Source organism: Pagrus pagrus, assembly GCF_965226575.1.
Source record: "Pagrus pagrus genome assembly, chromosome: 11".
In the NCBI taxonomy this organism is placed as follows: Eukaryota; Metazoa; Chordata; class Actinopteri; order Spariformes; family Sparidae; genus Pagrus; species Pagrus pagrus.
The window spans coordinates 4,001,942-4,013,026 of NC_140195.1; the positions used below are offsets into that span (position 1 = coordinate 4,001,942).

The following is an 11,085-nucleotide window of genomic DNA, read 5'->3' on the forward strand; positions in this document are numbered from 1 at the left end:
GCACGCTGTGGTAAACACATTAAAAGACGCGGCGTTGTCCACGTCTTGGAAGTCAATTTCAGCGATGAAACACGTAACTTTTCGAGACCTGCAGTTTCCTCAAATCAAAGTGTTGAAGTCTGAAGTACTTTCTCTTCCCTGCAGCGTGCAGTTATGTTATAAAATGTTTTTGCATCTGATTGCAGGCTGTCAGGAAACACTAACAAACCTGAAGCAGGATTGATGTGAGGATTGTGCTGCAGGACGTTATTTAATCTTTTCTTGTGAAACTTCAGTCAACATCAACAGACCTGCAGCCAAAACTGTCACTACTGCAGCAACAGAAGATGGGAATCTCATCCCCTAATGAGAGGCAAATGTTGATTTTTAGCAAAAACTTTTTACGTACACGTCTTTTACTTGCAAACAGTAAAAAGTTAAGATACAATTTATCTTAACTTCTTCGACTTCAAACTGTCAGAAGCTGATATTTTGAGCCACACAACACACTGCGGTCTCTCTTCAGCACTAGTGAAGCCCGGGGGAGAGTTATACCTCATCATATTTTCTTGTCTTGGGATTCATGTCACAAATCTGTCCATCCATCCAGCCGTCTTCCGCTAATTATTAGGATATTTTTATTTTGTTGTATTTTATTTTTCTCTTAATCAGTTGATATTTTGCGCTGCTACTTTTTCTTTGTTCCCTTTTGCTGCTGTGGGGATCAATGTTACATCTTCTCTTATCTAATAATAAACAAGAATGGCACTAAGTAGAGCTCATACCATCCCAAGGCCCAACAGTTTTTAGGGTCCGCATAGAGTTGTACTCGCTCATAGATAGCAACCACAGAAATACGCCTGATTATTTATTTTTTCCCCATCTAGATCCAGGCGTTATTCCCTGAGAAATTAACGAGAAATATTGAACAATGTCCCGTCTTGCAATGTTGAAGAAAGTGAGAAATTCCTGGATCCGTCCCTTCAGTATCTGGATCCAAACCAAAAGTTAATGAGGCAAATCTATTCTGGGTCGAGTCCCATCCTCCCTCCTAAGTAAGAAATCTGTTCAGTAATTTTTGTGTAACTGAACCAACCAATCAACAGACACTGGTGAAAACAGGTAACAGGTAGTACGTCAAGCAAAGGTTACGTTAGTCTTTCACGCCATTTTTTACTGAACTGGTTTTTTCCACCGTACTTCATCCTTACACTTGTGAAACGGGTATTTGATTGCATTTATGTGGCGCTAAAGAGGTAATATAAGTCCTCAATCTAACTTTGTGAGTGCAGCAGAAGAACAGACAGAAATATGTTTTCATGCAGTTAATTAACCTCCTTCTCGTTTCTCCTCTCTTACAGACGATGGTAAGATCTTTCACGGCAGCGGTGTCGGAGACGCGTTCGGTCCTCGCTGCTTCAAAGGTGACATCATGGGCTGCGGCATCATGTTCCCTCGAGACTACATCCTGGATGGAGAAGGTGAGGGCGCATGGTTCAGGTGCTACGATTACGGCGTCACTCATTACTTGCGCGTCTGTGGGAGGTTTCGCTCTTAAACATGCTTATCGTGGTTTAGCACGAGGCGGTTGCGGCAACATTCGGTCTTAGCGGAGTCCTTCGTGTTGCCTGTGGGAAAGAAGCTGGATGCAAACCAAGATCCCCCGCACAGAGTACAGAGGAGCCACTCCAGTCAAGGGGAAGTTCTTGCCTCCCCCTCCCTCCTTCCTTGAGGGACAAATATAGTCTTTCCTGCTCCCAGGTGATTTCAGAGCATCCGTTTCACACCAACAAACCTGTGATTACACTTCTGACGTACTGTAGCATCAAAATTACAGACGCTACGAGACAGCAGCGAGTGTCATCTAACCTTGGAAGGCCCACGAACAAAACACAACTTGTCTGGTTTTGGCATTCATTAACATTGTTTTGATGTCTCACTTCTCTGTGCTGTTTCATCATCGATTAAAACCTCAAACACACCGAGCTCTCTTCTGTCCTCAGGTGACGTGGACGACTGGGATCGGCTGGAGGTCCGACCGGGTCACGCCGGCGTCCAGAATGTTCTGTACCTCAACGACGAAGAGGAGGAAGAGGAGGACGGGGAAGAAGCGGAGCAGGGGCAGGACGTCAGGAAGGTCACGGTGAGGAACGACACAGCTGTGATACCCATCTTACTGTATATGAACCACATGTTTGAGATGAATCAGTTTTATGTTTTGATCAGGACTTATTGCAGGTCTGCATTTGACCACTTGGGGGCAGTGTAACAAACTGCTATTAAGTTGATGATAAGATGTTGATGTCAGTGTTGTGTTTACAAACAACTATTAACACATCCAACAACATGAGCAAACATCTCGGTCGTGTTTGTATCCACCAGACGAAAGCAACAATATTTACTCTCACTTTGACTCATTTGGTTTCCATTAACTCCTGAGGGAAACGTCTGAGGCTTCAAGTGCTAAATGCTCCGTTGTGTTCGCCACTATGAGAGCGGCGAGAGTTAACCAGGACGGTAAAGTTGCGGTCGGACAGATAAACTTTAAAGCTCCGTAAACCCACAGCACCTTCCTCCAAAATATGACATCTTCCATCATAAATATTCACACAAACGAACTTTCCAATTTCTGTATTTAAAGTCCGACTGAGACAGAATTTTACCTGAAACTCTTTAAATTTTGTCTTTAATTTTTGGGTCTGTGGCCACGTTTAAAAAAAATCCACCAACTCTTCAGATTATACAAAATATCAAATGATAAAGAGAAAGCAGCTCAATGCAGCTGAAGAAAAAAACAACAAATGTTCAAATAAATTCCTACAGAAACATTGTGACAAACCCACAGCAATATAATCATAAGGATAACATTGTGGTTCTGTGGTTCGGTGTTGCTTTGAGGTCGGATTTTCTCTCATTATGTGAAGTCAGAATTTCCGAGTTCGACTGGAACGATCCCTGAAGTCAGATTTCCGACTCGGAAAGTCAGACGCACCTCAGCAACCTAAACCCCGACAAAGATGGTAGAACATACTGTTTACATCTGTGGACGTGTTGCTCCTGTGTTTGTACGAGCAAAATGCCGTGTAATGCGTTCAATCGACTGGAGTTGTTAACAATAGCTAATAATCTCTGAGCTGGCTAGAAGTGGTATTCTGAGCGTTAGCACATCGTTGTTTCGCTCCGTAAAAGAGTCTCTGCACCACATGTCCGTAACATAGCTGTGTTCAGCCTTGGAAGCTTGAAACAAAGATAGCCGGCTACTGAGGAAGCTGAGCTAAGAAAACTCAACAGAGAGGATCAAAGAAACACCGAGCGTCTTAGGTTCGCCTCACATGGCGGGTTTAATGAATGAAGACGTAACATTTGTGCACATTTGAGCAGCAGCAAATGTATTTTCGTTTTCTCTCCCACATGTCACAAGACGCCACAACTCTCAGGTGACACACTGCTTTTCGTGCTCTCCGGTGAAGGCGCCCTTTTGAATCAAAATGTTACGGTGGTCGGGGCTCATCAGTCGACGGCATCGCTCATCGACCCGACCCCGAAGTAAAGCTCCGAAACCGCACCTCCACCGAAACAGCACAGAACTTCTTTCACGTCAAACATTCGATCCATTTCTAATAACAAATAAAAGCTACTGCAGCTTTAAAAAGTCAAAAAAACAGGATGATGTAAAACTGTTGGGAACTGAAATGGCAAATAAATAATGAAAACTGCATGTAAACAAAATCAAAACTGACCAGCGCAGGAAAATGAAACCAAAAATGCTGAGAAGTGGACAGAGATTGGATGATTTTTATTGTTGTTGGATGGAATAATGTAAATTCTTGGTTACTAATCAGTTCCTGGAAAAGACCTTCTGTGTTCTCGAAGTCTTCGGGTCCATCCACGAGTCACTCTCCGCTCTGATCGCCCCGCGCTGCTGCTGCTGCGATGTCCCAGCTGTTGTTTGTTGTTTGTTGTTGTAATTACTGCAGTTTCACTTCGTCCTGACTCGTACCCGCTGGGCCAACTTGCCTACACAGTTGTGCAAGTCGAGGCCAGGGGGTGGGGGGGGGGGGAGGTCACGCAGTGCTGAAACCCAAGTGGGTGAGAATAGAAGAGGCCGAGCCGTAATCCAGGGATTTGTCAATATTTACTCAGCAGGACACATTACCCTCAATGCACCGCTCACCGGCGTCCCAGAGGCCTCAGTGGGCACGGCTGCACGTGTGTGCGTCTGTCGGGGGCCGCCGGTGTTCGAACTAAACGAAGCCTGTTGCAGTTTCACTCACCCTTCATCTCTAATTGAATAGCGGTTAAGCCTCTCTTTTTTTTTCGAGTGGGTGGTACGGTAAATGTTTGATATGTGACTCAGCCTGATTTATCGAAGACACACACTCCAGTACTTCACTTGTTGTTTTAGTGTGTCGGTATTTGCTCTCAGACTTGGAGAGAAGCCCTCGGTATTAGCATTGAAAAGCTTGTTGATGTTTCTTTTGAGAACAGCTGGATAATGTTTGATCACTCGCTGATTTAGTAGAGACATGTACTGTAAACACTGACTTTTTTTTTCCCCCTCAGAAAAAGACAGACATTACTGTGTCACCTGTTTGTTTAACGATATTTCCTAACTGCACATAATTCCTGTTTACAACTAGCACACTGAGAGCTCTCAAGTGAAGTTTGCACTCCTATCAGTCATAATGAAAAGACTTTTCTCTCATGACTAATTGTTCCAACGCTCCATCAGTGGATTTACAGTGAAAGGCGGGATTGTGTTTGTGTGTTTCAACTCACTGTCGCCCCCCTGTGGTCCTGCAGGTGTTCTTCACCAGGAACGGGAAGCTGATGGGCCGGAGGGAGATGGTGGTTCCTCCAGGGGGCCTCTACCCCACCGTGGGGATGCTGAGCAGCGGTGAAAAGGTGAAGGTGGATCTGCATCCCCTCAGCGGATGATCCGGGAGCGCCGACTGGACTCGTGACGCCCTGCAAAACAGCTGGCTGCACTGTAGAGCTCACCCACGGTAGCCTAGCATGCTGCTCACACTCAGTTCAGCTGCACACACGCACGCACGCCGCCGTCGTCTTCCTCGACACCGCCACGGCTTTAATTTATAAGACTTGTATATTTCACCGCCATCACAGAATACACGAGCAGGATCGTCGGCAGAGAGCGAGAGGGGTGGGGGGGGGGGAGGCCTGCAGCATGCAGAGTGCAGGAGCTGAAGACTCCTGGAAGATATTTAACTGTTATTTCTATGCAATCTGTACTGCTTTCATCGTCACGTCTAACCTCCTTCTGCATGCAGCGCGTCTCTGAAACACTGAGCTGTTAAATCCCTCTCATGAGGTCTGGCACACTTAGTTTATTTCATTTGTCACGACCCCAAGCAAAGCAGAGCGAGGCCAACAGTTGTGCCGAGTCAGAGCTCGTGGGTGGTTTAAGTTTCAGGGAATACACCCTCTCTCTCTCTCTCTCTCTCTTTCTCTCTCTCTCTCTCCCTCACACACACTCTTTCTCACCCTCCCTCTCCCTCTCCCCGTCCTCTCTCGGGGTGAGGCTGCCCTCCTGTGAGCGATCAGGGACCTGCTGTTGCCCCACCTCGCTCGCTGCTCTCCCGGAGCTGGCTGGATGTGAACAGTGGATCTGTTTTCCACGCTTATTTTGTATGAGATTATTTTAGAGGATTGTTACAGGTTTGGTCATCGCAACCTCACGTGAGATGCCCTCACTGAGCCAGCCTCAAGATTCAAGATGTGTCCTGAGAGAGGATGAATAGATCTCTGAGCGTTTTATTGTTTCATTTTGGAGCCAGACTGCAAAGAAAAACAAGTCAGGTATATTTTCTACGAGGGAGCCGGTTAATTTTAAGTTTATCTAATGATTCAAGAGTTCAGGGAATGTTTTGCTTTTGCACTTTGAGAACCTGAGATAGTCCCATGAAGGGAAGCTGGGGAGACATTTAGCGCAAAAAATAGACAGAATCACTCCAGTCTGATGCAACACCAGATTACAGCCATAAAAACAACTGTAAAAAGTCAAATAAACACTTCTGACAGCGACATTTAACTCACACTCCTGCATCCGTTACAGGTTTATTGGATTGCATCACACTGCGAAGTGTTATACTGTGTTTTAAAGGACGGGTTCCCACAAAAATAAAAACAATCCTGTCATTATCTCCTCACCTCCGTGCTGATGAAGAGTCAGGTGAAGTTGCGTAGTCCACAAAACATTTCTGGAGCTTCACAGTAAAACAACGCTGCGAGTCCGAAGCAGACGGAAAGTTGAATAACAGATAAATAAGAAGAACAAGGTACCCATACTCATATAAACACAGTGTGTAGTAATATACTAAAAAAGTATTTTAAAAAATATAAACGTAATAGTTCAGAGACAGTCGGACTGTTGGATCACACAGGATACAAACATGAATTTGATGTAGAGTAAGAGGAAGTAGATCAGGAAGTAGATGGGGACTTTTTTGAAAGCCTAAATATAAAAACATAAAATGGCTCCAGACAGCTCATCAGGCTTCATCCAAGTCTCTGGAAGCCCTGAGACCCCAGACTGGTTTGAAAAAGTAACATTTACAACCTGAAGCTGTAATCGTCACTGTAGCTGTGGAGCTAAAAGCGTTAGCGTGCAAATAAAGTCTTTTAAAATTAATCTGGGATCTTTGGTCTTCTGGAGACTCTGACAACAGCTGACAAACTGTGTGGAGCCATTTTAAGTTTCATTTTTTACATTTTAAAACAAGTCTCCATCTACTTCAGTTGTTCAGGAGAACTCTGCGACGCTGTTTTGCTCCGAAGCTCCAGAAAAGTTTCGTGGACTACAAAACTTCCCCTGACTTTCCCTCAGTGTTAGTGAGTTAATAATGACTGAAGTGTTAATTTTTTGGTGCTTTGCCTTTAAAATTTGTTCTCCTCTTGCACAGCTTTTAGTCATCGTGCATATTTTCCCTGTATATGAAAGATTATTTCCCTTCTTATCTTCCTTTCCTCCACTTTTTAACCTGGAAGTTGTGATGAGATATGTCGCAGATAGTTTAACAGATTTCTATGAGCCGAGAAAAATTAAATCAGCTCGAATTCATTTCATGCTTTTATTAGTCGGGAGATGATTTTCCTCTCTGCGATGCCATATGTGATATCGAATTAACTGCTGGATGTTTTTTTGAAGACAAAGACAATGATGTCGCTGCGCGAGCTGCATGTTTAAAGACTTTAATGATGTGTTTGTGTGTCTGCAGCACCGGGGGCCCGTGTCACAAAGCCACGTTCAGCAGGTTAGCCGTCTGTCTTTTCTGGTTTTCTGGTATCATAAAAGCTGGCTCACTTTTTAATCGTGTTAGATCACCATGGTAACTAATGCTGGACAGAACGAAACCCAATCAGAACGGCCCGTCTACCGGCCAATCAGATTAAAATTGAGTCATCATTCCTTCAGGGTCTAGACATGGAGGTTTTATTACCTGTAAACTGAGTTAACAGGTAACAAGAGAGGATGGAGAGATAAAAATCAACGACGTTTACTTGATGATAATGTCAAAGATAGAAGAAACACGAGCTCAGGGCTGCAACTACAATTATTTTTATGACGGATTAATCTGACAATTCCTGTGTTTTCTTGATGGTGAAAAAAAATACCCGTACCTCTCCGTCTTTGTATTGTTTTTGTCCAACCAATCGTCTAAAACACAAAAATGATCAATTAATTACGAAATAAGACAATAATAAACAGCAAATAGTCACAACTGAGAAAAATGTACGTTGGAATTTGCTTTAAACGTCAATTAAAATTATAAATTGATAAGTATAATAAATGTCACATCATAGTTATTTTAATAGGTTATTTTTTGAGTAAAATTAAAATTTATGATGATCAGTCAACAATGATTACCTCACTAATCATGAATCATATCGCAATCTTAATATCTGTTCAAATAATCACAATATGTTTGTTTTTTTCATATCGTTCAGATTATTTAAAGGAGGATTCCGGTCTTTTTAAAACTCGGGGTCGCACTTCAACTCAGCTGACAGTCGCAATACAGCTGCGATGGCTGCAGCGTAATCCTGCTCGTTATTGTCACTGACGGGCTGAGGTTGTTATTCTGCGGAGAGAGACCTTTTTGTTAATAATAGTCCCGAACTCGAGGAGAAGTGTTGCTCTGAAATGTCTCGAGAGGCAAGTTAGTGCAGGAAGACGACTGGGGAAACGTGAGTCAGAGTTTTTTAGAAGAACTGCCAAGAATTTATTTTCCAAATTTATGGCTGAATATTTAACTGATTAACAAACTAGATGAGGCAATGACTGTAACAGCTAACGTTGGGACTTGTTTCTGGTAACAAAATTGTCTCTCTCACTAGGATTTGTTTCTGTAATGTTGTCAGACGTTAAAAATAACAACCTCAGCCTGTCGCTGGCAAAAACAAGCACTTTTACTGGACGTAACTCTGAAAGTCTGAGTTGCCCCAAAGGATTACGTTGCAGCTATTTCAGTCTCGTTGCTGCCAACGATCCCAAAACCTTTCGTACGTATGAATCATTTACACACCAAAACATGTAAATACAGGGCCCGGGTTTAAAAACACCAGATTCACCTTAACACTGGTTAGCAAGCTAGCTACTAGCACAGTGTGTGGCTGCTACCATGAATGTATACAGTAATTACAATATAACGGTTATCGTCCCGTGTAAATCTGACATCCTGACAGCCCGACTTTGAACGCTTGGTCCGTCAGCTGTAAACACCAGTGAGAGTGAAGTCAGGTGACTTTGTGAAACCGGCCCCGGAGATAAAAACAATCCGTGTCGATGAATGAGAGAAATACTGTTTGTCATGTCGTGTCAGTGGGAGCTGGTTTCCACACAAATTATTCAGAATGATTTTTTTTGTTTTGTTTTGTTCGAGTCCGTTCGACTGAAGGGAACCGTGATATCAACATTATGATACTGTTTCAGCTCAATCAGTTAACCAAACTCTTCATCAAGTTCCTGCACATCTGTATTTTCTCCATCACAACATCAGCAGCCCTGTAAAGTTAACTGTAAAGTTTAAAAACTCGTCTGTACCTTCCTGTCAGGTGCAAACAGCTGATAACTGCAGACAGAAACGCTAGAGTATAACACGATGTAAAATTACTACACAGGGTTTAACTGTTAAATCATTTCTGCTGGAGATTTGTTTGTTTGTAGCTGTTGTTTGTTTTAGAGCCATTGATGATGACGACGACCTTCGGCAGGTCTTCAGGACACGTGAAACTCTGTCCATCACTTGTGTGGTTCTCCTCCTGCAGGGCTGGATAGAGACTTCAGTTCAGTTCAGGCCGAACTGTTCAAACTTATGCTAGGCAGTGCAAAGATATTAACGAGACACTGATGTGGACGTCTGGGCCACGTCGAAGTTCAGGGTATTAAAGTCACTTAATGTTGAAGTTTACTCAGAATCTTTTTAAGTTTACAGAAAGTTTCACGGTTCAACCAAATTAGAGCTAAATCCGATTGATAAGTGTTTGTAGCGTCTCCGAATTTACTCACCAAGGACTCCTGTAATAATTCCTCGCCTTGTTGACTTGCACTATAAAGGCCTTGTTCAGTACATGTGTGATTATCAATAAAGGTTTCAGTAATGTAACAGAGGTCACGGGTTGGTTTTCTGTCAAATGTTTTTTTTGAGTTTGGAAGTTGTGCTTTATTAATGGTCCTTTTATGTTTTACAGACGAGTTACACGATAATAATCAGATAATTTCATTACCAGACTGAGAAATATATATATTCTTTAAATGTATTAACGATGCCGTTAGAGATGCTGGTGATCTAGGGATCATCTCTGACCCGTGACTACCCAGAAGTCATGACGACATTATTACATGAGTGCTCACTGCTGATGGGTCGAACCACAAACGCCTTCGAACTTCAGTTTTTATCTCGATCCCACACCTGTAAAGTTTCCTTTCCTCCAAAATTCGACATAACACCCGACAAAATGCTCAAAATCACTGCTGGTTCCCGCTACAGAAGGTGTCTCCAGGACCACGTTTTGCCATGATGACACACACACAGGCTGACGAGGTGAAGACATTACCAGCTGATGCTGTCGCAGCTGGTGAAGAAATCAAGTCTGTGGTCAGTCGTTAATAATTTGTTACCAGCCGCGACAGCATCAGCTGGTGTTTTCACTTTGTGTGTGTGTGTGTTCCTAACTAAAAAAAACTCTGACTGGCTTTTCTCACATATAAAACATATATAGAAGATACACTGAGTTTCACAGACGGTGTTGATTTTATATGTAAGAAAGCCAGCCCCAGACTGTTTTTGGACAGGAGACTGAGGAGGTTTTGGGTCGGCGTTGACGTCCTGGAAAAGGGTGTACGTCAGTCCGATAGAGAGCATTCTTGTCTTTAATAGTTCTGTTTGGTACTGGAACCTGACCTTCGTAAAAAGAAACGAGCTGAATAGGATTGTTAAGACAGCAGGGAAGATAATGGGCCGCCAACAGGGACGACGATACAAGAATACCTCTGGCAGGGAAATAAAGATCTGCAAGGGCTCGTTTATCCCGAATGCAATTTATGGAAAGTTGAGAAATCTTTGTTTTATTGAGGTGATGTGTCTTGTTTTTGTTTTTTATCCCGTGGACATGTTTGTATTTATATTTTCCTGGACAATAAAGTTATTCTGCAAAATATGGTCCTAGAGACACCTTCTGTAGGGGAAACTAACACAGCATCAGCGTAATAACATCACAACCGTGTGAGATGCAGTCGTTAAACTTTAGAGGTGTGTAGTTGAGATCAAAATGAAGGCAGAGTCTGAAGATGGGGTGCGGTGTCGTGTAATAATGTTGTTATAACCTACATTATTTCTACATGAGCGTAGTCATGAGTCAGAATGTAAACATGGTCTCTAGTTTATAAATGTAAAAATAACATCTGACCCCAGAGGTCGTTCTTATTAATGGCTTAGTGTTAATATTTAATGGATTAACATTCCTGGTTTCAGACATTATGTTCCCCTCAGGATGAACTACAACAACTACTAAAGGTGACGGTCCCATCAGCCTCAGCTGCACACTGGATTCAGTGATTTCAGTACATGACGGCACCCTAACACA

General features: G+C 42.9%; 1 protein-coding gene across 5 annotated transcripts in view; it reads left to right on the forward strand.

The window, feature by feature from the left end:
• spryd3 (SPRY domain containing 3) overlaps positions 1 to 9,609 on the forward strand; it is a 51,455-nt gene extending 41,846 nt beyond the window's left edge. For 4 of the 5 annotated variants that reach the window (XM_084366770.1, XM_084366768.1, XM_084366767.1 and 1 more), the window contains exons 9-11: positions 1,341 to 1,460; positions 1,983 to 2,122; positions 4,783 to 9,609. In XM_084366770.1, coding sequence (XP_084222896.1) covers positions 1,341 to 1,460; positions 1,983 to 2,122; positions 4,783 to 4,917 — 395 coding nt within the window. In that variant the 3' untranslated portion in view covers positions 4,918 to 9,609. The remainder of the gene's footprint in view (positions 1 to 1,340; positions 1,461 to 1,982; positions 2,123 to 4,782) is intronic. The other variant, XR_014623562.1, reaches the window with a different exon arrangement.
• Positions 9,610 to 11,085: the final 1,476 nt, after the last annotated feature.